The sequence below is a fragment of the Alligator mississippiensis genome, chromosome 3 (genome assembly GCF_030867095.1).
Source record: "Alligator mississippiensis isolate rAllMis1 chromosome 3, rAllMis1, whole genome shotgun sequence".
Classification (NCBI taxonomy): domain Eukaryota; kingdom Metazoa; phylum Chordata; order Crocodylia; family Alligatoridae; genus Alligator; species Alligator mississippiensis.
The window spans coordinates 291,962,548-291,987,285 of NC_081826.1; the positions used below are offsets into that span (position 1 = coordinate 291,962,548).

Here is a 24,738-nt window from a genome sequence, read left to right on the forward strand (position 1 = left end):
TTGTAAAGGAACCTGATTTTCAGAAGGAAAATCCCTTTAAAGTAGGCTAAACCAGGCACTCAAAAACTGACTCACGCAACCTACTTCTGAATATCTTTTGAATATGTAAAAGAACCTGATCTTCAGAAAGTGTATAGCACCTGCCCCTTCAAAGTAGGATAACCCATGCACTCAAAAGCAGACCCACTCAACTTACTTCTGAGTATCTTGGATGCAGTGGTGCAGTTGCTGTCCTCTTTGAGACCAGACCACAGTAGCAGCAGCCAAGGACATTTAATAAGTCCCTGAAGCAGGTAAGAATCCCCTTTTCTTCCTTCCTTTCCATGCTCAGTGGTATGTCTTGTCTGCTGCCATTCCTCCTCTCTCCTGCTTGCACCTGCTGTTATCCCATCTGAGCCAAGGGAAAGGGAGCTCCAGACCTGCTCCTCCCATGCTTCAGCTGGGCTGTGCGAGGAGCTGGGCTCAGCTGGGGACAGCAGCAGGGGCTGTGGTAGCAGTGAAAGGTTTCCTCCTCCCTGCCCCATCCCTCCCCGGGTGTTCCCTTCCAGCCCAGGACAGGATCAGGGAATGGAAACCACCAACTATGCTGCAGCCATCCCCAGCTGAGCTCAGCTCTCTGTACAATAGGGCTGTGCGAAATTTTGCCAGGTGTGTTGTTTCGATGCTGTTTCGAGCTCAAAACAGTGAATTCAAAATGAAACGAAAGGCTTCAAAAGAGCCTTGAAACGAAATGAGGGCAGTGAAAACATTTTGAAAGTTTCAAAACATTTTGGAACTGGGTTTCCTTGCAGGGAAAGAGAAAGTAAAGGGAGGGAGGGGAAAGTGGGGGGAAGGACTGCTCTCATTGACTGTGTAGCTGGCCAGTGACTGTGATTCTTCCCTGAGGTCCCTTCCAATCCCAGTGCTTTGGGGGAGGGACAGAAAAACAGTTGTGCCTTAACACACACACACAGTCACACATGGCACGAGTTTTGCTCTGAACAGTTTGAGGTGCAGTTTCCCCCAAACCCCTGCACCTATCTCCTTGAAACTTGGCAGGCTTCATGGCCTCAGCAGGGGCTACCACCCCTGCAGATTTCATCCCCCTGTGCCTTAACACACACACAGTCACACATGCCATGAGTTTTGCTTGTCAGCAGTTTGAGGTGCAGTTTCCCAGAAACCCTTGCACTTATCTCCTTGAAACCTGGCAGGCTTCATGCCCTCTGAAGAGGCTACCATTCCTGCAGTTTTCATCCAAATCTTCCCAAGAAATGACAAAGTTATAGGCAGTTTCGTGCTTCCCCATTATACCCTTTGGGCGAAACGTCGAAACAGCGAAACAGTTTTGACGAAACGGAATGGAACAGCACTTTGAAATGAAATGAAAGTCAAAACGAAACACTGTCCCATCAAAACGGACGTCAAAATGAAATGGTGCCATTTCGCACAGCCCTACTGTGTGCCCTGGCTGGAGTGGGGCAGGAGTGGCTCTGGAGCTCCCTCTGCCCCAGATCAGCTGGGGAACAGTCGGGCAGCTAGAATTACCTTCCTGGAGTTCATTAGCCATCTTCAACTCCTCCCAAGTCTCAGCTGAAGCTTCTTTCTGCCTGTAGCTCTTAATTTTCCTCTCCACTGGCTGCTGGTACTTAATTTGAGTTGTGTGACAGCATTTTTTTTTCACTTTTGTAAGGCATCTTGGGGTGAAGGCCTGTACAACAGAAAGACGTGCTGTGGGTGTGGTACCTTGGGGAAACGGTTGTAGCAATGGCAGCATATACTTAAATGAAGATATTAACAGCTGGCTAATCAGTGCATTGGGCTAGAGATGGAAGATCACACACTCGCCTTTTACAGACCTCTTAATTTTCAGTGGCCCAACAAGCTCTGCTGAACAGGTGTTGGTTAAGTACTTCTTCTCCTCTAATCAGGTAATTCCTTTTAGTGATGCTGGTGTCATCCTTTGCCATTAAGGCAATTATCTGGGATTCTCCTCTCAGGAGGCTAATTTGCTTTCCTCGTACTTCTTTCCTTCTCAGCAGGCTCTTTAATTATTCTCTCTTCCTTTCACCTTTTAATGAATAGTTCCTGTGCAGCATGGGTAGGAAATCTTGTATGTGACAAACTATAACAATTCCTTTCTCTCATCACTCTGAATAACCTTTTAGTTTCTTCTGAACACCAGATGCTGCCGCTTTCTGTCAGAGAAGTAGGTCAGGATCTCTTTTTGTGCTGATGGATGCAAAGAAGTTCATTGAACAGAAGCCAAGTCCAATCACTGAGGGCCACATCTGGCCCCACTGAAACCTTGCTGACTTCTCTAATTCTCAGGTGACTTTGCACATGGCTGCCACTGAGCCGTATCCAGAGGAAATGCAGTTGCACGGCAGGCCGGTCTTTGTGCTGAGTTAGCCACCCGGTGTCATTCGAACAATGCGATCATTGTATTTCTGCGCAGCAGCTTGAAGCTAGGAGAGGTCTGAATTTGGAAAAGTTTGTTTCCATTTCCCTTTAGTCATTAAGTTCAGTGGAAGTCAAGTTTCAGAGGTGCACTAATTTTTAAACCGTTTGATAGCCATAGGAAGTCTTTCTCGGCTGAGAGCCAGAATATGTTAGGACATATGGCTCTGGGAGAGAATTGCAAATGCTCCCTGGGGTTGGGGGCATAGGGAGAAAGTAGTTTCTTAACTGCAATTTCTTATAAAGGGGTTACTTTGATAAGTGATAAACTAGGATCGCTAGCAAGACTTGTGCTCTTCTGTATTCTATCATGGAAGAGAAAACCGGGCTGGAAGGGAATTCAGGACATCATCTAATCCATCCCTCAATCAGCATCTAAACCACTCCCGACACACACTTATCTAACCTGTTTTCCAATGAAGATTTAAGTTATGTGCCCCACGTACTTGCACAGCACTTGCACAATCAGTGCAATTCTGCTCTGTTTACTATCCTTCTTGAACATGGACCATTCCAGGATGCTGAGGATTGGAACTGAGGGTATTTTGAACCTTTTAGGAAGTGCCCAACTTACTCTTAAAAAGCTCTTCTTTGATAGGCAGGTTCCTGATTCTGTAGATTTTAATTTAAGTTAACTATGGTTTACAAAGTAAATGGTCTTGCAAGTATCTTAAGCCTTGAAACAGTTTTCCTGACTGATAAAATTGGGCTGCTGTCAGCACTATGTAACTCCTGGAGCATCTCTTACTTGTTGACCCCTTCCTTAGTCTAGCTAATAATTTAATGTAGCACTGAAACTTGGCTTCAGCTGAACTTAATGACCAAAGGGAAAAGGAAACAGGTATGTCCAAATTCAGACCTTGCACATGATAACCTACTGCACAGAAATACAGTCACCACATTGTTCAATTGACACCGGGCTGTTTCATGGTAAAATGTCTGTCTTGCAATCAATTAAATATAAAAGCAATCATAGAAACACACGTGGAGTCAAAACCAAGCCCTCTGTTACAGTCAACGGGGGAGAAAAGGCCGTATTATGTTGTTATTCACCCATTCTTTTAAGGGTTGCCCCCTCAAAACTTTGTTTGCCCAGTTCTTCCAGGGACCCTGAGGGCTCTGCTCTGTGAATGTGGATTTGACCTGTGCTTGCAGGTCGTTGTGTTTCAGATGGCTCCAGAAAGACCGCTTTCCTTTCATAGTTTCATAGTTGGTAGGGTTGGAAGGGACCTGAGGAGATCATCTAGTCCGACCCCCTGCCCTGGCAGGAAAGAGTGCTGGGGTCAAACGACCCTGGCCAGACATTTGTCCAGCCTCTTTTTAAAGACCCCCAGGGTAGAAGCCAGCACCACTTCTTTTGGAAGTTGGTTCCAGGTCTTAGCCGCCCTGACAGTGAAATAGCATTTCCTAATGTCTAGCTTGAACTACCCTCCGTTAGCTTGTGTCCGTTGTTTCTTGTAACTCCCAGGATTGCTCGGGGGAACAGGGACTCTCCCAGTGCCTGCTGGTCCCCCTTGGCTAGTTTGTAGACTGCCACTAGATCCCCTCTCAGCTTCTCTTTTGGAGGCTGAACAGGTTCATGTCCCTCAGCCTCTCCTCGTAGGGCCTGTCCTGCTAACCCCTGATCATGCGAGTGGCCCTCCTCTGGACCCTCTCCATGTTGTCCACATCCCTCCTGAAGTGCGGCGCCCAGAACTGAACGCAGTACTCCAACTGCGGCCTGACCTGACCAGTGTCACATAGAGGGGGAGGATCACTTCCTCGGACCTGCTTGAGATGCATCTGTGAATGCACGACAAGGTGCAGTTGGCCTTCCTGACCATGTCCCCACACTGTCAGCCCATGTTCATTGTGGCATCAATGATGACTCCAAAATCTTTTTCTGTCTCAACACTGGTGAGAAGGGAGTTCCCCAGCCTGTAGGTGTGCCGCTGGTTCTTCTTCCCCAAGTGCATTACCCTGCACTTGTCAGTGTTGAAACCCATCCTGTTCTCTTCGGCCCACCCCTGTAACCTGTCTAAATCTGCTTGCAGCCTGTTCCTTCCTACTAGCGTACCCACTTCACATCTTAAGTGTTATCTGTGAACTTGAACAGGGTGCTCTCTACCCCCTCGCCCAAGTCACTGATGAAGATGTTGAACAGCGTGGGCCCAAGGACCGAGCCCAGGGGAACCCCACTGGCCACATCCCTCCAGGTCAAATAAGACCCGTCCACCACCACTCTCGGGGTGCGGCCCTCTAGCCAGTTAGTGACCCATCTGACCGTGTAGGCATCAACACCACTTTGAGGATCATAAATCAGTTGTGCAGATATGCAAGGCCTGCAGGACATAGCCTTTGCTAAGCCTCATTTTGACCACTTTTTCTTTCACACCTTTTTATCTGCAGTCCCCCAGAGTGAGTCTGAAACTCAAAGAGCATTTTGCAAGGCCGTTGAGCTGTGAGATAGACAATAAGGTGGCTGTAGTGCACACCGGGGTTTTCTCCTGCCCAAATTCTCTCTGATTAGCTAGTGCTGGATGGGATATGCAGTATGTTGGGGAGACCTCAAGCACTGAGCAAGAGAAGCCGCCAGACAGGAAAAGCAATGCACCTGCAATTAAGAAATATCCGGTGGAGCCTGTAAAGAATGGTGGCATCTATCGACCTGCTTTTAGATGAATGGCATTTTTAAACTGAATGTGAAATGTAGACAAATTCCTATCCTCCACATTTTTCACAAAGGCAATTCTGCTCTAACAGTTAGGAGTGTCTAAGATAATCATACAGATAACACTTGAGTCAAAATGTCCTCAGCTGAGAGACTTAATATATTAGCTCTGCATATAACTATGCAGATGATTATTCCCATCCATTTCAACTACAGCATTCATCTCTTTAAAAGTACTTGCATGCTAACTTTTGTGCAGGTTTCTTCCCGTCCCCTCCCTTGCAGCTTGGAGCCGTACTTCCTTCCCTGCAGCGCTATCTAGGTAGGATCTCATCATGGCTCAACAGCTGAGCCGGGTCATCAGGTTTTATATGGGAGGCTCCTATGGGAATCCCAGTTTTTTGCAGGTTGTCTTGGTGACGATTCAATTGGTAGGACTCTGCCAGAAAAAGCAGTATGGAGCCAGCTGGGCATGACTGCTGTTCTGCTGGATGTTCTGTCTTTTTAGTGAGAAGTAAAAGAGAAACCTTTTGTGATTGTCAAATACCTCGTGAAACTATTCCCTTATAAATCCTTGTTTCCTGACCAGGCTGCAGCTTGGGCCATTATATTCCACTTCACTTCTCTGATATCCCCCCTGTAATTTCAGGTGTCACGTCACACTGAGTGTACTCCTACATGTCGTAGCTTGGTATGACAAGGGTTATGATTAAAACTGCCAGAGGACTTACGGTGGTTTTTCTACTCTTCCCTGCTTGCCAGGAGATGTGGGGGTGTGGGAGGGCTAGATCATTCACTTCCTGCTTATTTCACTTTATTTATGAAGACGTCTATGTTCCTTTGGGTCTCGGGTAAATCTGTACTTTGCATGACTTGCTTGAGTCCTTCATTTCTTTGGGGTCCATGTTTACACGCTGGGGCAATGTCTTTTCTTAGTATTAAGATTTTTGGAAATTATCTTGGCCCTGAGGCTCTAGGTTGGCCATTGTTGAAGGACTATGGGACTCTTATGATGTCATTTTAGACAAACAAGGAGGCCTTGGTATTTGGTTAGCCTTTGTACGGTGGCTGATCTAGAAATGGGTCTTTAAACAAACCTTTGTGTTGGACAGGAGGCCTGATTTCCCCTTGTTACCCTGTGAATGACCAAGTGGGTGTAAACTGTTCATCCTGTTTAGGCAACATTTGCCATTCACCTTGCACTTCTGCTTGGCTGCATGTAGGGCACTGAAATCGGGACCCCCCTGGCCCTAACGCCAGTGTTTCAGCAGGTTGCTGTTGAGTAGGCCAATAGGTAGAGGGGCCCAATCAGTGTGAGCTTTTCACTTGGGTTTTCCTTCTTGTCTTTTTTTTAATGTAGAAAGACATCATGGTGTAGTGATTGTAAGCAGGCATTACAGCAACTGCTAAATATTAATATTGGTTTTGTGGCACATTATATTTCACCTGACTCCTAAATTCTTTCCGCACATGAAAGGTGAGAATAACCCTCCTCCTTTCTGAGAGGTCTTGATCTCCCAGTAGTCAGCTGCTTTTCTTCTGCTCCTTGTGTCTTTTCTATCCCTGGAAATGTATCTCAGGCGTCCTTTATTATGCTGTGCCTGGCTTGTTCAGGCCAGCCCTGACAAAGAATGCCTTCCATCTGAAACCTGGTTTAACTCTATCCCAACTACGTCATTAGTCCAATAAAAGACATCACCCTAAGAAATCCTTGCCCCTTGCATAATTTCTGGACCATCACAGCTACAACATCACTTTGACACTACAGTAACTGCTTTAGTGAGCCTTCCTTCTCATTCTCTTCCCTCACCTGCTTCTTGCTAGATGTGTGCGGCACAATGCACACTTGTCCGGGGCATACCTGCCTTTGCACTTGTGACTGGGATTGTCATTTTTCTATTTCTAAATGAAAACAATGCCAGTGAATGATAATGCAATTAGAAACAAGCCATTTTTTAGTCTGATTATAGAAAGAAAAATATGAATATTCTAATTACACTGTAAAATGAGGAGAAGGCAGGTGACAGAACAGAGAAAGATAATAAATGTACCCATTTAAACCATGGTGTTAATTGTGAGATTTGGGGCTTTATATATGATCTATGTGATGCCCAAGGAACAGATCAGACTGGCACATGTTCATGTATACTTGGTCTTAATTTAACTACAGCTCACACAAGGTTCTTCTCAAATTAATTTTATTATGGCATCCAAAGGGTCCAGTCGCTGTGCAAACATAACATAAAGACAATCAGTGCACCAAATAGCTTACCATATTATTATTATTATTATTATTATTATTAATTCACATTCATATTATTATCATATGCATTGAAAAGACGGCCATTATTATGGTGGATGAACTTTCATAGATTAGCTCAAGAACAAACATTTCTTCCACAATATGCTATGTATCAATACTTGCTGATCCTGGAACTCAATGAATAGCTTGCTAAAGATGGAATTAGGATATTTCGTAATTTGCTGATCTGTTGGTGTTTGATATAAAGTATTAAAATGGCTGATTCGGGTGCTACAGAAATTGATATGAGTGGCTGCGCTGGGAGTCACAAAGTCTGGTCACAGTTAGCACTTGCTAATCACCGGTGGTTGTCTGCTCATTTGTTTTCATGCTCAGATAATAGACTTGGCTGGCTTCTGGGTAGGTGACTTTGCAGAGTGGCAGCTTGTAGATGGCAGGGTTGTTTGTCATTAGTAGCAGAAAGAGAAGTGCAGAGAAGCAAAAAGGCCACGTGCAGAGTGGCAATCCAGTCTAGGTGGGAAAGACAGATTGATGCATTTTTTCATGACATTTGGACTGTTCCCTTTGCTTAACTCTTTAGCATGAGGTTGGAAAGTTGAGTCTGTTCTGCCAAGACCAGTATTGACAAATATATGATATCAGAAGCTTCCAAGTGTATGCCATTCCTGGAATGTGTTTCCCCCAAACACACACAAATCCTATCACATGATGTGCAACATAGATCCACTGGGGGTTACAGTGGACAAACAGCTGAATATGAGCCAGCAATGTGCCCTTGTTGCCAAGAAGGCTAACAACATCCTGGGCTGTGTTGGTAGGAGTGTTGCCAGCAGATCGAGGAAAGTGATTCTTCCCATCTATTCAGCACTGGTGAGGCCACATCTGGAGTACTGTGTCTGGTTTTGGGCCCCCCACTATGGAAAGGAGGTGGACAAAGTGGAGAGAGTCCAGCAGATGGCAATGAAAATGGTTTGGGGGCTGAGAAACATGACTTCTGAGGAGAGGCTGAGAGAACTGGCCTTATTTAGTCTAGAGAAGAGAAGACTGAGAGGGGATTTAATAGCAGTGTCAGCTACCTGGAGGGGGGTTGCAAAGAAGATGGAGTTAGACTGTCCTCAGTGATGGCAGATGACAGAACAAGGAGCAATGAATTCAGGTTGCAGCAAGGGAAGTTGAGGTTAGATATTGGGAAAAACTTTCTCACTAGGAGGGTAGTAAAGCACTGGAACAGGTTACCCAGAGAAGTGGTGCAATCTCCATCCTTGGAGGTTTTTAAGACCCGGCTGGACAAAGCCTTGGCTGGGATGATGTAGTTGGGGCTGGTCCTGCTTTGAGCAGGGGTTGGACTAGATGCGACCTCCTGAGCTTCCCTCCAACCCTCATTTTCTATGGTTCTATAGTTATACCAGTAACAACATCATGGGGTCATTTGGATAGCCAGTAATACTACTACTGTAGATCTGTACCTATAGTAGTTAAGAGAGATTCATTTTTTGTTCAGGTAGCTATGGTGTTTGCAGAGTGACAACTATATAATGGGAGGTGGCTGTCAACTCATTACTAATTGCTGCACAAAGTAGGTAAAAATGAGTGAATGAAACTTTTTTCATCTCTACTTTGGATGAAAGGGAGCACTTTGGGAGACCTTGCCAGGTTGCCTTGCCTAGGCTCGTGGAGATGGGGAAGCCTTGATCTGTTTGATTGTCAGGCCAGGAAAGGTAATGGGTGTTAGGTGTCTAAGTACGTTGGAAGATCTGGGCCCAAGCGTCTGGAAGACAGGGCAATGGATTTTCCTCAGCCTCAGGTTGAAGACGAAAGGGTGGTTGGCTCACGTGACTATATTATATTACCTCCACACAATGGCTGGGTTGGAGAGCTTTCTGGGAGCACTACCCCTGTCCAGCCCTGTCCCCTTCAAACCAGGCAGCCAGTGGCTGGTTTATTTGGGAGGCATATGAAGAGCTTGAGCTTTCTTTTCACTACTGGCTGGGCATGGGAGCTCTTTCTTGTTGTGTTCCCTGCATCTGCCTGTCCTCTTCTTTAGGGTTAAGTGTTGGGAGGGATATTTTTGACCACTTAATCCTTTTGGCAGCTCCAAGAGTGGCAGCTTTTTGTCCGTCCCCATACAATGAAATGAATTACAAAATTGTAGTTAGCCAGGATCTCTCTTGGGTCTTTATTCTTATGCAACCTTAACTCAGGTGTGTTTAAACAGAGGCGTCCTATTGACACGGGCCACTATTTTGAGCTGTTTTTATGACCATGCATTAGCAAAGAATGCTAACACTGTCTGAGCCCCCAAGGTCTGGAATAGAGGTTCAAGCACCTACTTTGAATGCCTTCAAGAGACATTTGGATGTTTATCTTGCTGGGATCCTATGACACTGCTGACTTCCTGTCCCTGCGGCAGGGGGCTGGATTCGATGATCTTCCGAGGTCCCTTCCAGCCCTAATGTCTATGAAATCTATGAAAGAAACCAGATGGATAGATTTCACTGAGCATATTTGAACCCATTGACTTTAAATGTGCATACATTTAAAGCTACCAAACATATTTGCTTCAAACATGACTTTAGTTTTCATCCTTCAGTGAGATCTGTGGAACAAGCTAAGTGTGAGGTATTGGTTTCAGCTATTTTGAATGATACTAGCATAAAATGTCTGTTTTTCACATAAAAGACAAATATATTTTTCCTGCACATTTGCCGTACTCAGGAATGGCTGGATCAGACTTTAAAGAGAAAACAGTTGGCCTGAGACAAAACAAGAACAAACTGAGAACAGCCAAAACGAATCTCTCTAAGTTAGGAACAACCACAAAAGGAAGGGTAGACTTAATGTTGGAATTCAGCACAGGAAATGTTGTTGGAAATCATCTACAAATGCAAGCACACACACGGAGGATCGGTTGGTTTGAAGTTCTCTGAATTCCTATTATCAACCATAGCGAAGATAGGCTTACAATACACCTGCCGCAGAACCCCCTGCTGGCTACAGAATTCTTACTCCACGGCTGTCAAAACTGTCAGCAAAATAATAGAAAAGTCTGTATTTCCCAACAGCGTAACAAAGCCAGAATACATAAAAAAATACCACTGACAAGACATTAGTAAGAATTGCTCCAGCATAGGCACAAAATAGGGCTGTGAAAAGAAGACAAAAAAGACAGTTCAAGATAAGTAGACTCTTGCTCATCCTAAAAACAATATCAGAAACAGGCACTCCCTATGCATACGCTATAAAATGCACAGGATCGTAGGGAAGTAAAGCTGGAAGGGACTTCACAAGGTCACCTAGTCCAGCTGCCTCCCCGTGCCCCCCGCTCAAGGCAGGGTGGTCCCTGACAAACCATCCCTAATCATCCAGGACCTCACTCAACATGCTTATCTTGCTGGGATCCTATGACCCCAGCTGACTCCCTACCCTTCGGGCAGGGGGCTGGACTTGATGATCTTCCGAGGTCCCTTCCAGCCCTAATGTCTATGAAATCTATGAAATCCATGAGTTCTCAAAGAGCCAATGGCTCTCAAATGACCTTAGCCAATTCCTTCAGTACCCTAGGGTGCAGCCCAGCTGGCACTGCTGACTTGAAAGCATCCCTCCTACTTCCTCTGGTACAAGAATTAGGATTGTAATTGGGGTGAGGTGGGCATGTTAGTAGGGAGGGAAAGACTGCAGAAAGACCTGGATAGGTTGCATGGGTGGGCTAACAAAAACAGGATGCGTTTCAATACGGACAAGTGCAGGGTGCTGCACTTGGGCAGTAGTAACCAGCAGCACACTTAAGATGGGAAACTCCCTTCTTGAGAGCACGGAGGCAGAAAGGGATCTTGGAGTCATTATTGACTCCAAGATGAACATGGGCCGACAGTGCGAGGTCATGGTTGGCAGGGCCAACCGGACCCTATCGTGCATCCACAGGTGCATCTCAAGTAGGGCCAAGGAGGTGATCCTTCCCCTCTACACGACACTGGTCAGGCCAAGCTGGAGTACTGTGTCCAGTTCTGGGTACCCCACTTCAAGAGAGATGTGGACAGCATTGGGAGGGTCCAGAGGAGGGCCACCCACATGATCCGGGGACAGCAGGGCAGACCCTACAATGAGAGGCTACGGGACCTGAACCTGTTCAGCCTTCACAAGAGAAGGCTGAGGGGGGACCTGGTGACCATCTATAAACTCACTAGGGGGGACCAGGAGGGTTTGGGGGAGACCTTGTTTCCCCTAGCACCCCTGGGATAACAAGGAATAATGCCACAAGTTGTTGGAGAGTAGGTTCAGATTAGACATCCATAAGAACTACTTCACAGTCAGGGTGGCTAGGATCTGGAACCAACTTCCAAGGGAGGTGGTGCTGGCTCCTGCCCTGGGGGTCTTTAAGAAGCGGCTTGATGCCTACCTGACTGGGGTCAATTGAGCCCAGTTTTTCCTCCTGCCCAGGCAGGGGGTCAGACTTGAAGATCTACAAGGCCCCTTCCAACCCGACTTCTATGATATGATTCTATGATTCTATGACCATTAAATAGGATGTCCCAGTACCATGTGCACATGTTTTATATTTGTTCCTGTTTGAACACTGGGCCAACTGTACGGAGTTGCTCTACTTTCAAGACTCAGCTTAGCCTTTTCTTTTCTATTTGCATGGACTGTGGGTGATGAGCACTGTATCTCAACAAGGACATGCAATGAAGGTCTCTCTTTTACTCATTACAATAAATTGATGTGTTGGGTTAGTATCATTTCCCACCAGTTTCTGCCCTGTTCCTCATGATGCACTTCTTCCCAGGCCAGCCTAATCTTTTCCAGTGTGGTACAGGGTATATGTAAGGAACCTGGGACTCTTCAGCCTGAAAAAGAGAAGGCTGAGAGGGGACCAGGTAGCAGCTTACCGCTATATCAGGGGTGTACATCAAGGGCTCTGTGAACAACTGTTCACCAGGGCACCCTTGGGGAAAACCAGGAGCAATGGCCATAAACTTCTGGAAGACCATTTCAGTCTCAACATTAGGAAATACGTCACAGTTAAGAGTGTCCAGACTGGAAGAAGCTCCCCCCAGAGGTGGTGCAATCGCCTACCCTGGAAATCTTCAGGAGGAGACTGGATGGTCACCTTGCTGGGGTCACCTCACCCCCATTGTTTTTCCTTATTGGTGTAGGGGGCTGGACCTGATGATCTTCTGAGGTCTCTTCCAGCCCCATGAATCTATATGTAACTATGAAACTGTGATGCCTTTCTTTGCTATTTATAGAATGCGCACATTGGCCACTTTATTTTTACAGCTCTGCAGTGCATCATGAAGGACACATGCTTGACCTCTGCACTGTCTTGATGCTATTTTCCTTGATCTAAAATGAAACTGTGCAAAGGAGCGTCTTAATACTTAAATAATTTGTATGCACATTGAACTGCCTAACTCTACTGCATGTACGCAGGTCACATTTGCAAAGTCATGAGCATTGCGTGCGCGTACAGTGTTACCAGCACAACCATGGCCTGACACTAAATCTGCAGGATGTGAAGTTCGTTTGAGTCCCTGAATCCTTGCCCTCCCCTTTCCTACAGGGTACGTTCCACAGATGAGTGCCATCAGATGTGTCTGCCAAGTAAGCGCATAGAACATGCGTCCAATTGCAATGCAAGCAAGCTCACGGTTATAATTCCCCAAGCCAAAGTAGATGCTGTCAAACGGTGTAGCAATGGTGAGTTCTGTTAAGATAACAGGCACCTTTTATGATATATAGCAGATGTTCCAGATACCACAACTCCATGGTATAGATGCAGAATTACTTTCTTCTTACAGCTATACTCACTGGTAACTGAGTCTCTCTTATCAGGAGGGTTGAGGAACCCATAGATATAAGACATTATAAACATGACTTAGGTAAACCATATTCATTACCTGCCAGCATGCCCACTGTTGATCCAATTGCAGCATGCAAGCAAATGAGTGGAGAAGAGATGAGCAATGCAGTCAGGAAGATGGCACAGGGGTCATCACAGCCATATACCTGCCCCACTCCAACGGGAATGGACTGTAAGAGCTACAGCATCCATTTCAAAAGGACCCTGTTATTGTATCATTGTACTTGAAACAAAATGACAGTGGCTATTTGCTATAAAGCAAAGGGCCCAAACCTGCCCCGATACATGAATGTCCTGTAAATGGCATATAAACATCAAAAAACAGCAATAAACAGGGCTAGTAGTCTAATTTCCAGCAACCCCAGGTACACTCTTCTTATGAAGACTCTGAGTAAAGGAAAGCTGGTTCCACTCTGATGTGCAGGGAAAGGATCGAGCCAGTCCTTATAGCTACATAGGCCACTACAACTAACCGCTATAACTCGGAGTCTCTTTTCATGGCTCCTTACATTGTGTGGCTCACTGTCTGTCTGGTTTTCTGGAGGGGCCAAAATTGAAGCAGACCATTTTCAGTCTGTGTCCCCTTTGCTGAACATGGTTTTTTAGGCAGGTACTTAAGAGCAGTCCCTGTCTGGGAGCATGGCATTAAATATGGTAGTGGTTCCTTAAGGTTGGAATCACATTCAACACAACAGGCAAATTTGATGAGATGGGGGAAGTAACAAAGCTTCAGCACATTGCTGTTAGATTGAGATGGCTTTACTAACTCTTTGAAACAACTTCTGGAATCCAGCATTGGCAATACACAGGTGAAGCTGGAAGTGACCTTTGTGACTGACAGCACTAAAGCAGGCAGTACAAGAAATAAGGGAAAGAGGAGAAAACCTTGTACAGAAAGGACCTGTAAACTTCTGCCTCTTAACTGAGTAGGATGTATGATAAGGAAGGTTGCAGTTTACTTGGGTATATATTAATTCAAAATTCAGCCTGTTTTCCCTAGGCTGTCTCAACAACACACCTGAGATATGGGTCTTGGAAAGATAAGCTTTAAGTAGTTCAGAATCCCTAGTCCATTTTAATAGATTCATAGATTCATAGATGTTAGGGTTGGAAGGGACCTCAATAGATCATCGAGTCCGACCCCCTGCATAAGCAGGAAAGAGTGCTGGGTTCAGATGACCCCAGCTAGATACTCATCTAACCTCCTCTTGAAGACCCCCAGGGTAGGGGAGAGCATCACCTCCCTTGGGAGCCCGTTCCAGACCTTGGCCACTCGAACTGTGAAGAAGTTCTTCCTAATGTCCAATCTAAATCTGCTCTCTGCTAGCTTGTGGCCATTATTTCTTGTAACCCCCTGGGGCGCCTTGGTGAATAAATACTCACCAATTCCCTTCTGTGCCCCCGTGATGAACTTAAAGGCAGCCACAAGGTCGCCTCTCAACCTTCTCTTGCGGAGGCTGAAAAGGTCCAGTTTCTCTAGTCTCTCCTCGTAGGGCTTGGTCTGCAGGCCCTTGACCATACAAGTTGCCCTTCTCTGGACCCTCTCCAGGTTATCCGCATCCTTCTTGAAGTGTGGCGCCCAGAATTTCACGCAGTACTCCAACTGCGGTCTGACCAGCGCCCTATAGAGGGGAAGTATCACCTCCCTGGACCTATTCATCATGCATCTGCTGATGCATGATAAAGTGCCATTGGCTTTTCTGATGGCTTCGTCACACTGCCGGCTCATGTTCATCTTGGAGTCCACTAGGACTCCAAGATCCCTTTCCACCTCTGTGCCACCCAGCAGGTCATTCCCTAGGCTGTAGGTGTGCTGGACATTTTTCCTCCCTAGGTGCAGCACTTTGCATTTCTCCTTGTTGAACTGCATCCTGTTGTTTTCTGCCCACTTGTCCAACCTATCCAGGTCTGCCTGCAGCTGTTCCCTGCCCTGGTAATCCTTTACCTTTCTCCTGAAAATACTAGTCTGAGGGCCACTTGCTATGCCAATTTGGGGATATTTATTGTGGAGTAGCTGATTTATCTGAATGTCATTGGGATGGCTTCTTGATTTTGTATGAATTGTTACATGCTGTAGCGGGGCACTATTGGTGTCTGCCACTTTAAGGGCTGAGCTAAGCAGCCAGCAGGTGCTTGACTGCAGCAGCCATATTAGCTCTCTGGCTGCCTATATAAACAGAGCAGTTCGCTGCTGGCAGGCCAGACAGAGACATTGCCTGGCTGCAGGCTGAATACTACATTCTGGAGGGAAGGGCAGGAGCTTAAGGGGATGGTTTGGAGGCTCCTGGTCCTGAACATGACCTAAAACTGCACCCTGCCAGGGGAGTGGGTAGCCTGGTGTGGCTCCCAGTGGCACAGTAATCCCCAGGAAATACCAGGCCAGTTACTACCCTGGTGAAAGGTGGTTTGGGGTGCCTTAATAACCCCAGCTCCCACAACCGGGTGGGTTAACCCTGTACTAGGGCTAAGAAGGGGGACCCAGGTTAGAGAGTGGGATATAGATTCAAAAGCCTGACTTAGAATACCCTCGACTGCTCAGTGCTGGGGTCAGGACCAGAATGGTCAACAGGGCCACAGGCCCACCATGAGGGATGCCCAGAGCTGAGGGCCTGGGGTTTCTGACTGGCTTTGGAGGTTAGGCCAGGGCCTGGGTGGCCAAAGGTCCCGGGGGGGACCACACCTGAGATGGGGAACAGTTCAGGGAGCTAGGCCACCCTGAATGAGGGTGGAGTAGGCTGCCTGATTGGAGGGATCCAGTTGGGGTCTGATTGGAAGGATTCTGAGGCCCAGTGTGGGGCTTGTGATGTTAAGATGCCATCTTGATGGCTGTGGATGCCATCTGTGAGGCTTGGGCTGCGGTGTAGGGAAGGAACAGAGCCACAGATAGTGCCCCATGGCATTGGGGCAAGAAATGGGCAGCCTCCCACCTAATTAACAACATAATTATATATCATCAAGGCGTGGCAGGAAAGGAGGTGGGTGGCTGGCCCAGAAACAGGTGGGTGGGCCAATGGTAGATCAGCTCTGAGGAAGCCCCCCATTACACAGGGCTATAAGATTCACATCCTTGTAGAACCCTAGGCTGTATTTGAGCCTGTTACCTACAGGTGAGCGCCCTCATTCTTCTTAGCAGACTGGAATACTTGTTTTGTCTTCTGTGTAGCTTACCAGTTGTGTGTGGAGTTCAGACCAGGTACTGTTGGGCACTGATGTTACAGGCTGTATGGATGTTGTAGGGAAGAAGAGGTTGTAGCGTCCGGTGGCAGCCAAGTAGAGAGATACCGTGATGTTGAAAGGCAGGGTAAAAATAGGTAGGTCCCATTTACTGAAGATTGACCCTAATGCACTGGAAAGAACTGGGCTAAAAAGAGAAGAAGAAAAAGCAAAGGTTATTGTTTAGTCACCACAATTGGAGGTGTGAGAAACCTCCCACCATTTTAGTCTGAAATCATGGAATTACAAGTTGAAATACTACTTGGTTCAACTGGTTAATAATTTTTTAAAGGTCTTGATACTAGGCATTAGACTTGTTCCAAGGCCATAGTGAACCAATTGAAAGTGAATATAGACAAGACAGAGGTGATGATAGTGGGGGCAGACCACTTGTCTGGTGGAGGGGGGCCAGGACTGGGACACCTATCACTGAGGTTCAGTCTCTTTGTTACTCTGGTTCACAGCCTTGGGGTGCTCCTAGATTCTCTGCTGCACCTGGATCTCAGGTGACAGCTGTGGCTAAGAGTGCCTCTCACATAACTCCAGCTGGTGAGAAGACTCTGGCCCTTTCTTTCAGACTCTGATCTCACCACCATCACCCATGCCTTCATAACCTTGAGGTTAAACCAATGCACTCTGCATGGGACTGCTCTTGAAAACCATTCAGAAGCTACAGCTGGTGGAGAATGTGGCAACCTGCCTTCTGACCAGGGGTGGGTCATCGGGAGCATGTAACTCCAGTCCTCCAGTGTCTGCACCAGCTCCCAGTAGCCATCTGGGCAAAAATCAAGGTGCTGGTTTTGACCTATAAGGTCATAAATGGCTTGGGCCCTATTTTACCTTATTTGCCATCGTGATCCTTAGGGTCAGCTGAGAGCAACCTCCTGCAAGTATCATCAGTACACCTAATTCACACCATGAAAACACAGGAGAGGTCATTCTCAGCAGTTGCTCCTCATCTTGGACACTCCCTCCCTCTTGCTGACTTCTGGAGCCTGAGCCTGGGCATCCTTCAGGAGCGCTGCAAAGTCTTTCTCTTTGGTCAGACACTTAGCCACTGAAGCGAGACCGACACATTGTTTAGTGGGTCTCTGTTTTATTTGATTTATTCTAGTTGCCCTTTTAAGTTGTTTTGTTTCTCTTACTGTAAGACCCCCCCATGCCTTCACTATTTATTCACATAAATACAATAAAATTAGGGCTGTCAGTGGATCGCTGTTAACGTTTGTGATTAACGTTTTAATTGGTTCTTGAGTTCATTTTTTTAATGCAGTAATCGTGCACATGGTTTTGGAGCGATATTGTAAAATATATAAATAATGTCAAAACTACTAATCATAAAAGTTACTTTTAGAGGTTCCATGTAATGAATCTCTCATACAAGATTCACCCAGACAGGATAAGCAGTCACACAATGCTTCTTAGTACTTTCTGGTGGCCTTCTTCTGGGGTGTAAGTGGGTGTGGAAGTAGTTTAGTTTGTCAGTTTGCCTATTTCTTCAGTTTTTTGAAGGATGTGAAGCTCTGTGAGCTCTGGCTCTGGAAACAAGTAAGGCTGGCGTGGAGGCAAGGGGGGTGGGGGGAGATTTTACTGGTTATCTCCATTTTCTATTGATTATCTCTGTTATCTCCACTCTACCAGCCCACCTTTGGAAAGTGCTCTGGAATGCTAGGACCGTGACAGCCCCATCCATCTCAATGAGAGCTGGCGTTGTTCAGCACCGAGTCGAATCAGGCTGTCTGAAGTTTTAAAGAAATATTTGAAATCCAAGCTTCTGTCTTACACGGAAAAAAGTTAGGCTTACCCTTGGCACACAATGTAATTGTAGGGAAACCACAAACGATTCAGAGATCTGACACAAAGAAGTATGTGAAAGCTTTGATGAGAAATATAAACCTGTCCAGTCCTCTTGGTTCTGGAATTTGAGCTAGAAATGTCACAAGAATTGGTTTTCTTGGGAGTTTCCCAGGCTTTTTTGTTTTCAGTCTAGTTTGATCCATCACATGGGCAGCCTTTCTTGGGGCACGTCCTCCTACAGTGGTGCCTGGAATTAATAAATCTACAAAAAGGTGGAAATGACAAAAGCTTTTGGGCCAGGGCCTACCTTGGCACATACTGACATTTCCAGTGGCTTCACTTGAGCTAAACTGATTTATACCCACAGTATATCTAGCACAGTCAGCTTCTGCTCTTATTTAGATCTGTGCAAATCCATTGAAGTTAGCTGAGAGCAGAAAGTCCCGTGTATCATATGCAGTAGTTAACTGAACCTTTGAAAATTTCAAAGGAAGGTGAGTTTAAGAGCTGGATCTGATTTTAACCAAATCCATTTGTTATTTCTGATGAAATATGTGATGTCTTTTTTTATTGCTACAATCAGTCGAAAAGATGCACTCTATTATAATCCCCACTTATTCTCAGATCAATCCCTTTTTTGATAATGATTTCAGTTATCTCAGCGGTGTACATACTTCTTTGCTGGAGCTAGCAGAAAAATGCTTCAGCCCTTTTGTGAAAGCTTTGTCGTTTCTGATACTGAAGCACAAATTTTCTACTAGTGGATAGAAAAAATGTGACAATTTTTATACCAAATGATTCCTTTTTAATTGAAATTCAATATTTCAGCCAAACATTCGTGGAACTGAAATCCTTCAAATGACTGCCCTTCAACCTGGGGAATTATAATAAAAGCAATTAAAATAGTAAGGCTCAGAAAATTCAGGCAAACCAAAAAGTGTAAGCATTCCTGAAAATATTCTGGGTTTCTAGAGATTGGTACAAGGTGACCTTTACTCTAAGGTCTAAATAAATCAATAAAACATGAAATAATCAAAATTTTAGTAAGAGTGATGAAAGGTAAATGTTTTGGATCTCATCACTAAAACAAGCCATTACAATGAAACATTTGAACTGCGGTTAAGTAGCTTTCTATTAAAATACTTTTTGTACTGCTGCTAAGATCTACCCTTAAAAAAGGTCACTGTAGTCTAAGAAGCACTGCTTTGAAATCAAGTGTGCAGGAGAAGTTAAAGATTTGACTCCTAGGGCAAGATCAGATTCAGCAGATCACTGGGTTGGAAGTGATCTTGCTGCAAGTGCATGGGCACTTTTAATGGTGGCCATGATTAGGCCCAGATTGAATCTATCTTATTGACCACAGACATTTGCAAAAGTTGTGAGTCAGAGAAGCTATTTTCAGTTTATATATCTGCTAATACTTGTTCCTGTATCAGTATAAAGGACTTGAAGGCATTTTCCAAGCTATAGACATACACAGATGACTATGAAACAGGTAGAATACAGGAACTGTTTCATAGCCTACATTTTAGGGCAGTGGTTTCAACCTATTTTCATTTGCAGACCCCTTTGGAATTTTGAATGGAGGTGCGGACCCCTTTGGATTGTAAGTGTGTGCATTCATATACTTTTAACGGATCATAGCCAACTTTTGCAGACCCCTTAGACTGTGGACCATGGCCACAGGTTGAAAACCACTGTTTTAGGGCAAAAAAAAAAAGGAGAATACTTAGTATAACTTACATTGCAAATGTAGGGATTTAGCAGAAGAATCTGCAACGTGCTTTGTCTGTATGCATAATTCCCACTGGCATCAATAAATGTTTTTCACTCACTGAAGATAAGTCATGTATGACGGGAGGAACTAGAAACATTTATTTTTGCTTATAGAAAATAAGTGTGACTTACCAAACCATGGATGTAACAACAACAGGGAAAAGAAGCCGCCAATAATAGTCTCCCTTGCCAGGGAAGGCAGTCGTGATCAAGGCTAAGGCGCAGTTATTTTCTTTGTCCTCCATTCTTTGAGCAAATCCTTCAAACAAGATTTATGGGGGGAGACAGACCTACGTCGCGCGTTACACTTAGCACGTGTTAAGTGTGCTTAAAATGTGAGCGCCCATGTGTTTAAGGAGTAAAACATGTGCTAGATGTGCATGTATCATAGCAAAACTGTAACTTTTCATGGAAGAAGCATCCCAGATTAAGTAAGGTGTGTTCAGCAGTTGTCCACAGAGATAATGTGAGCAAGCCGTGGGCCTCACCCAGCTGTGACATCAGCTAGGGACTTCTCTGCTCGATCAAGCCTCTGGGTGGGATGAGGAAAGCCACACATGTCAGGAAGAAGGATCCTGGCTCTTACACTTGTTAGGTTCCTCCAGGATCAAGTTGAGAGCTGGGTGTCCATAGTACCAGAGGGTCCTAGGGCTGGGCCTGACAATCATCTGATTGTCGGTCCCAGCCCTGTCCTCACACTGCAGCTAATTCAAATGTACTAAGTGTCTTGTGTAACAAGGCCCTTAGGGACCTATTTACCTCTTGAGGCACTTGAGCCCAACATTGAAGCACCATTGATACTGAAACGTTCTTGCCTGACCTTGTAGGTGCCTAAATTTCTGCTCTTGAATTCGCACAATTTCTGACAGTGCCTACCTCCTCTTGGGAGCCATGAAGACATAGGCATTCTGGTGCCCGTATCTCTTGAACTGGTAGACGTGCTCTGAGCACATCCATTCTCCCCATCCCCAAGCCGGCAGGAGGTAGTGGGATGGCCATGCAATGGCCCGGTGGCTAAAATACTCCTCTAGGATATGGGAGATCCACATTTAAATCACCTGACGGGGAAAGATAAGGAAATTCTGGATATGAAAAGATGAACAACTTGTGCAAGGACACCTGGCAAGACAGTGGCAGAATGGGGCCTAGCATTTATAGTGGACTAGATTATGTGACTTCTGGATTAGAGGTTGCATGAAAATCTATGACTAGGAACAGACAGTGTATTTGTCCTTAGACAAGTTGTGCTTGAGTTTGTCCAAAAATAGAAATATCCCGGGACTGGCATGTAGACACATCACTCTAGTTATGGTCCAGTGAGCAGCTGCCCTTCCACCAATGATTCAATAGTGCAGTCCTGGGATAACCATTCAGGCTCACTTTGTGATGTCCTGGGGTAAACTGTTAATAGTTATTATCATGAGAACCTTTTCAGGGTTTGTCCTGGGACAAAGGATATGGACATCTGAATGATCACACTTGTGTCCCAGGATAAAATTGTCTATTTTGAGAAAAACGTGATGTCTCTTTGTAGTGGGTAATGTAATTACCGAGGTGGGAGGAAAAAAGTGAACTAAAGAGCATATCCATTCATAATACTGCTAATTGGTATTGCAACAATTGAACAGTTAATGACCAATTTATGTGCTGCATCCATACACAAAGGACCAGCTTACCTGTCTTGACCCAGAATAAGTGCTGTTAATGCTGAGACAGTTGTTCCTAAGCAGCCAGTGAGTGTCTGCCAGGGATTTTGGATCAAAAGTCCAGCTATAATAATAAGACCACTGAAAGGGGTATTGACAAACATCATCTCAGGACCCAGTCTATAAACTGAACCACGAGAGGTTTATCTGAAAGAGATCAAATAAAAAATTCTGGGAGTAAGACATCATTTCAGTATGGCTTTCTTGAACCACACTCAGCTTTGCAGTAACTGCTGGCTACAGAGTGGAGGCAATGTATCAACAAGACTATAAAATTCGTCCCTGATTTATTACTGTCTGAACAAGCTTTGCATCTGGCACATGAAAAGCTTGTTGGTAAGGTTCACTACTATAAAGCACTTGGCTGGATTAATAGAAATTGGTGTATTTATGATCGTCAAAAATAGTCTTTCTTGCATGGCAGATTGCATAAGATTCTGCCATAAATTTAATGAGAAAGCTAAACTACTTCAATGCATGATCCAGCTGCAGGATGGGATTTATGCAAGGCTGCAACTATCTTATGGACAGAGGAGAAACATGATAAGGAGACTTATCTTGTGCCATGTTAAAAATGGAGACAGAACATTGAGATACAGTCAGGGAGGATTTTAAGGGGGTTCAGATGCCTGAAGAGGCAGATCAGTACCTACAGTAATCAGTGAAAGTTAGGTACCTACAGCCAGATTTGTGCAGGTACAAAGGCATTTAGTTCCTACTGATTTCAGTGGGAATTAATTGCTTAAATACCTTTAGAAATCAGGTCCTCAATAGTGCAGCCATGCTCTAGGGATCCTTACAAGCAGTGCTGCAATGAACCTCTAGTGCTGATGTTTCTGTCCTACTGCAGCTTGTCCCACAAAGTCTTTTGGCATCACACTTTCAAAAGGAGAAGTCTGACACCAAAGTGCAGTCCCAGTTGCACCGCTGTTTAATATTAATTCACAGCGGGCCTGAGCATGCAAGAAGAGTTTCACAGGGAACACCTTCGTTCGCATACAGGATTGCAGTGACTGCACCTGCCAAGTGGCTGATCAGTTAATCCTGTTCATTCACTTATTTAAAAAAAAAATCAATAAAGAAATGCTGTGGAGCATCCACGCTGTTCATGAACCTAGTATAAACTGCACAGTCCTAGTCACACTGCCATAGTTTTCTACTAACTTCTCTTATTGTATTTCACTCCTACGATCCCTGGCCTGTCCCTTGAGGGATGGTAGACCCTTTGGAACAGGTCCTTGACTTTTAATTCATGCCAGCACAATCTTCACCACAATTTGCATTGTTTATAAATGCCTGAAAGGGTAATAGCTCCTACCTGTGCCAATCAGGACCCAACTCCATTGCTATGGGCTCTGTACTCACACCTACATGAAAAGTCAAGTCTTTGTCCCCAAAAGCTAATGATTTAACTTGGTTCCTTCTTGGCTCTGCTCTAATATAAATAACAGTAACAAGCCAGGGCTGCTTGGGTACATACATGATATCTTGCATGTTGTGGCAGCAGCAAGATAGTACATTATCAGTCCCTAAAACTAAAAGGCTTAGGTTAAAAATTTGTTCCAGTAAAATGGTGGGCATGCCAATTTTGGTCCAGATCTGTAGGATTTGGGTGTGCATGTCTGGGAGTTAGATGGTTTAAGGTCCACTATAGATGCACAGATAACACTGACAAAGATATGGATGTTGAACTACTTTTTACCCATATGCAAATAATTTACCTTTCAACCAGGCTCCCTATTCTTTCATTTCTTCAGTTAGGTATTCAAGGCTGTTGCAGATCCCTTTCCCGCTGCTCTGTGCCGGGCGCTGGGTTCTTGTGCTCTGTTCTTTGTATACGTGCCTCTCTCCACAGTTTTCGATTATAACCATCTCTCGGCCCTCCATCTTTGCAAAAATTGAGGGAAAGCAAGAATGGATCGCAACTCTCAGACTTTATGCACATATTATTTTCTTTTCAACCTGTTCTCTCGTACACTGGAAAATGTCTTCTATAGTTACAGATGTATTAGGGCAATCTTATTTACACTGAACTGTGATCCACTAAAGTCACGGGGGCAACACCATGGATAAGGGTGTCTCAGTCTGGTCCATAAAGGCACAAGTATGTCAGAAGAGCAGGCACAGGTTGCTTGCATGAATTCAACTCTCTTGGTAAATGACCATGTGCAATGTATAACGTTTACATTTGTTATTAGACTTTAAGAATTTGGGATGTTTGATCAGAACGAGGCATGATATGCTTAAAGGTTTTTGAAGTGTTGAGTTCATTTCTCACTGCTTCCTCAGTTCAACCTGTATCTTAACTCCTCTCCCACCCCTTTATCCCAAATCAATGCTTTTCTTGCCTTCATTCTTGGATCTACATAGCATCAGTAAAACTCCCTGGAAGTTTTCTCATACTTGGCAATACCTCTGCTTGTGCAATGCCTGTGTGACACAGGGTCCTTCTCTGTGCCTGATGGGTAGGAGATTCTCTGGACACATTCACTGGAGCAGCTCACACTTTGGAAGTCCTCAGATTGTTAGCTAGGACAGTGCTGTGACTGGGCATGTCTACATGCGACGTTTACTGCGGAGTAGACTAATTAGCTCTGCAGTAAATGTCTCTTTGTCTGCACGTGCAGGGCTCCTAGTCTGGAGTAAACTAATAGACTCCATGGTAAGGTAATACTTGTAAATAGGCATGAGGGTGCTTCAGTGTGGGGGGCTGCCTGCTGGCTAGCCTCGCACTAAAGTATCCTGGTGCCCCAGCGAGCACCTTTGCAGCATTTTAAGCTGGCTTGGAGCAGCCCAGGGCTGGTAGGCTGACCCCCTAGGCCCCCTGACAGCTGGGGCTGCTACGACTTGGCTCAATGTGCTGTGGTTCTGGGTGCATGTGTAAGCATAGTGCCCAGGAACAATAAACTGTGTTGTGATGTGCACCGGAGTTTATTGCATAGCATTAATACACATGTGTAGATGCACCCACTCCAGCTTAAATGCTCAGGCCTGAAATGTACTATGCCTTATTTGCTTTAGTCAGTGGATCTCC

The 24,738-nt window shown here is 45.2% G+C and overlaps 1 protein-coding gene across 1 annotated transcript in view; it reads right to left on the minus strand.

Annotated features, from left to right (window-relative positions):
• The window catches only part of SLC14A2 (solute carrier family 14 member 2), a 62,625-nt gene extending 39,038 nt beyond the window's left edge, over positions 1 to 23,587 (minus strand). The window contains 10 exon segments of the mRNA XM_059723555.1: positions 7,694 to 7,862; positions 10,446 to 10,496; positions 12,923 to 13,056; positions 13,250 to 13,391; positions 16,381 to 16,573; positions 20,131 to 20,228; positions 20,990 to 21,023; positions 21,675 to 21,810; positions 21,813 to 21,851; positions 23,426 to 23,587. Coding sequence (XP_059579538.1) covers positions 7,694 to 7,862; positions 10,446 to 10,496; positions 12,923 to 13,056; positions 13,250 to 13,391; positions 16,381 to 16,573; positions 20,131 to 20,228; positions 20,990 to 21,023; positions 21,675 to 21,810; positions 21,813 to 21,851; positions 23,426 to 23,576 — 1,147 coding nt within the window. The 5' untranslated portion in view covers positions 23,577 to 23,587.
• Positions 23,588 to 24,738: the final 1,151 nt, after the last annotated feature.